Source organism: Pteropus vampyrus, unplaced genomic scaffold (assembly GCF_000151845.1).
Source record: "Pteropus vampyrus isolate Shadow unplaced genomic scaffold, Pvam_2.0 Scaffold197, whole genome shotgun sequence".
Classification (NCBI taxonomy): domain Eukaryota; kingdom Metazoa; phylum Chordata; class Mammalia; order Chiroptera; family Pteropodidae; genus Pteropus; species Pteropus vampyrus.
In genome coordinates this window covers 693,660-696,047 of record NW_011888978.1, presented here as the reverse complement: position 1 = coordinate 696,047, position 2,388 = coordinate 693,660, and the positions used below count along the sequence as shown (strand labels likewise).

Here is a 2,388-nt window from a genome sequence, read left to right as displayed (position 1 = left end):
CTTGCTGAGCCCCACAGTGCTTGTCTTGTGGAAGCAGGCAGCTTGGACATATGATTGGATTTTAGACTAGAGTTGTCTAATAACTTTCTGCAAGGATGGTGATGTCCAGTGTGTGGTAGCCTCTGGCCAAGTGTGGCTAGGGTGACCGAAAAATTAGGTAGCCCTTGTGGCTTGTGGCTGCATATGGGACAGCTCAGTCACAGAGGAGAGGGGAAGTGGTGTCTGAGTACATCTTCTACCTCCCAGCTTCCCTCCCGACACCGTACTTGAGAAATTAAATCAACAACCTGAAGCTCCATCTTAATGTTTGGAATGCCTAAGCCCCTGCCCCAGAAAAGGCTTCCTTCAGTACCTCCATAGAATGTGAGGGATACGATGACCTATATTGGTATCAACATGTGAACGAAAATTTACACGAAAACTGAAGGCCATCACTGGGAACATGCTGGCTGCTCAAGAAGGCACTGGAGTCTAGAATGGTCCTTGGCAGTTTGTTTCCTGAAATTGGGCCGCTGGGCCCACTTTCTTCCTTCCCACACTGCAGGGAGTCCGGTGTTTCCATCCATACAAACAGCAATTGCCTATCGGTCTTTGGCAGGAATAGTTTTGTGGTGCTGGGCTATGTTCTAAAGAGTAGCAGATGGCTGGCTAGCTCCAGATGGTTCTAGAGAGCCCTGGTTTAGTAGACTTAATTTTAGTAAAACAATTATATTTCTGAATATTGTCTTACTGCTTATACTTATAATAAAATATTAATGACAATAACAATGATAATGACAAGAAAAACAAGTGCCAAAGTCTTTTTTTTCTGCCAGGCATTGTTTTAGGGATTATCTGGGAGCAACTCATTTAGCCCCTCCATAAAGTAGGTGCCATTTACATTCCCGTTTCTCAGCTGATTTTGCAGGGGCATCTCTGGAACTCCAACCCAGCTTTATAGCAGAATGTGAAGTTAACAGTCATCTTCTGAAGCAGCCACAGAAATACATCATCTGGTCCTAATAATAGTCACTTTACATTTACTAAGTTCACAAAACTAGTTTCCCTTATCAAACTCTGTACAAATTATTTTATTCCGATATTAACAATTTAAGAGGCTCTTTGACCATCCCAAATTGATAAATTCCTTTAATCAATTATGGTTTCCTTAAAAAGTTTATACCCCCTTTAAAAATCTCTCAATACCGAAAACACCTATAGCGAAACGAACATCAAGATTTTAGAATTTCCAACCCAATAAATCTGATCGTAGTTCCGATGGACTCTACCTATGATCTCTACAAACTACCACCTCAACTCACATTTTAAATGGAAACCGTAGTTTATCATAACTTGAAACGGCAAATTCTAAAGATTACGAGTATTTAACACCAGATTAAAAGTCTATACTCAATGTCTAAATGTGACCAACTGACACTTTGGGGAATTATAAATTACCACTGGTATCTTCGGGATGGGTGGTATTGAAATCCCGCGAGCTGGAGGGAGACTCTCGGCAAAGGGCGCTGTCACTTCCGGCTAGCACTCCCTGCAGCAAAGCCCGGAGCCTGCGGCGGCCTAGGCGTTGCCCGACCTTCTCCCGTAACGCACAAGAAGACGCTAATGCAGCTATTTTCTCGATACTGTGAGTGGCTCTTAAAAGAGCCTTGGTGTCACGGAGTCCCCTCGGCGCAAGGCCGTTCCCCGCCCACTTCGCAGCTTCCCTTGCCCTTGGCTTTGTGGTGGCTCTCAGTCTTCCCGGGCAGCAGCACGGCCTGGATGTTGGGCAGGACGCCGCCCTGAACTATGGTCACTCGACCCAGCAACTTGTTGAGCTCTTCGTCATTGCGTATGGCCAGCTGCAGGTGGTGAAGAATGATGCGTTTTCTTATTGTCCCAGGCCGCATTACCTGCCAGTTCCAATATCTCGGCTGTCAAGTATTCCAATACTGCTGCCAAGTACACAGGGGCGCCAGCGCCCACGCGCTCCGAGTAGTTGCCCTTGTGGAGCAAGCGGTGAACGCGACCCACAGGAAACTGAAGGCCTGCGCAAGACGGAGCGCGACTTAGCTTTGGCGCGCGCGCTTCATCCTTCTGCTTGCCGCAACCTGACAGCTCTCAAATACGACGTGAAAAATACAAGAACCAGAACCTAAAATAATGAGCCTGCCAGGCCGCCAGTCCTTTATATAGGAACCGGAGGTAGATGAGCTAGCGCCGTCCGATTGGATGGTGACGATAGCCAATCAGAAAAGGAGTCGCCATCCCTTAATTTGCATGTGACTTTCCCAGTGATGACGTTGCAAAGAGTTTGAGCCTACCAGAAACTGAGAACTCCTATCCTTGATTTGAATACAGGACACATAAATAGGGTTGCTCCACGTCATAGTTAACTGTTGTAGACAAATA

The 2,388-nt window shown here is 46.2% G+C and overlaps 1 protein-coding gene across 1 annotated transcript in view; it reads right to left on the bottom strand.

Moving 5' to 3' along the window:
* Positions 1–1,652: 1,652 nt before the first annotated feature.
* The window catches only part of LOC105299998 (histone H2A type 3), a gene marked incomplete at its 5' end in the record, with an annotated part of 2,583 nt that continues 1,847 nt past the window's right edge, over positions 1,653–2,388 (bottom strand). The window contains 2 exon segments of the mRNA XM_011372008.1: positions 1,653–1,863; positions 1,865–2,094. Of these exon segments, the coding sequence (XP_011370310.1) occupies positions 1,653–1,863; positions 1,865–2,094 (441 nt within the window).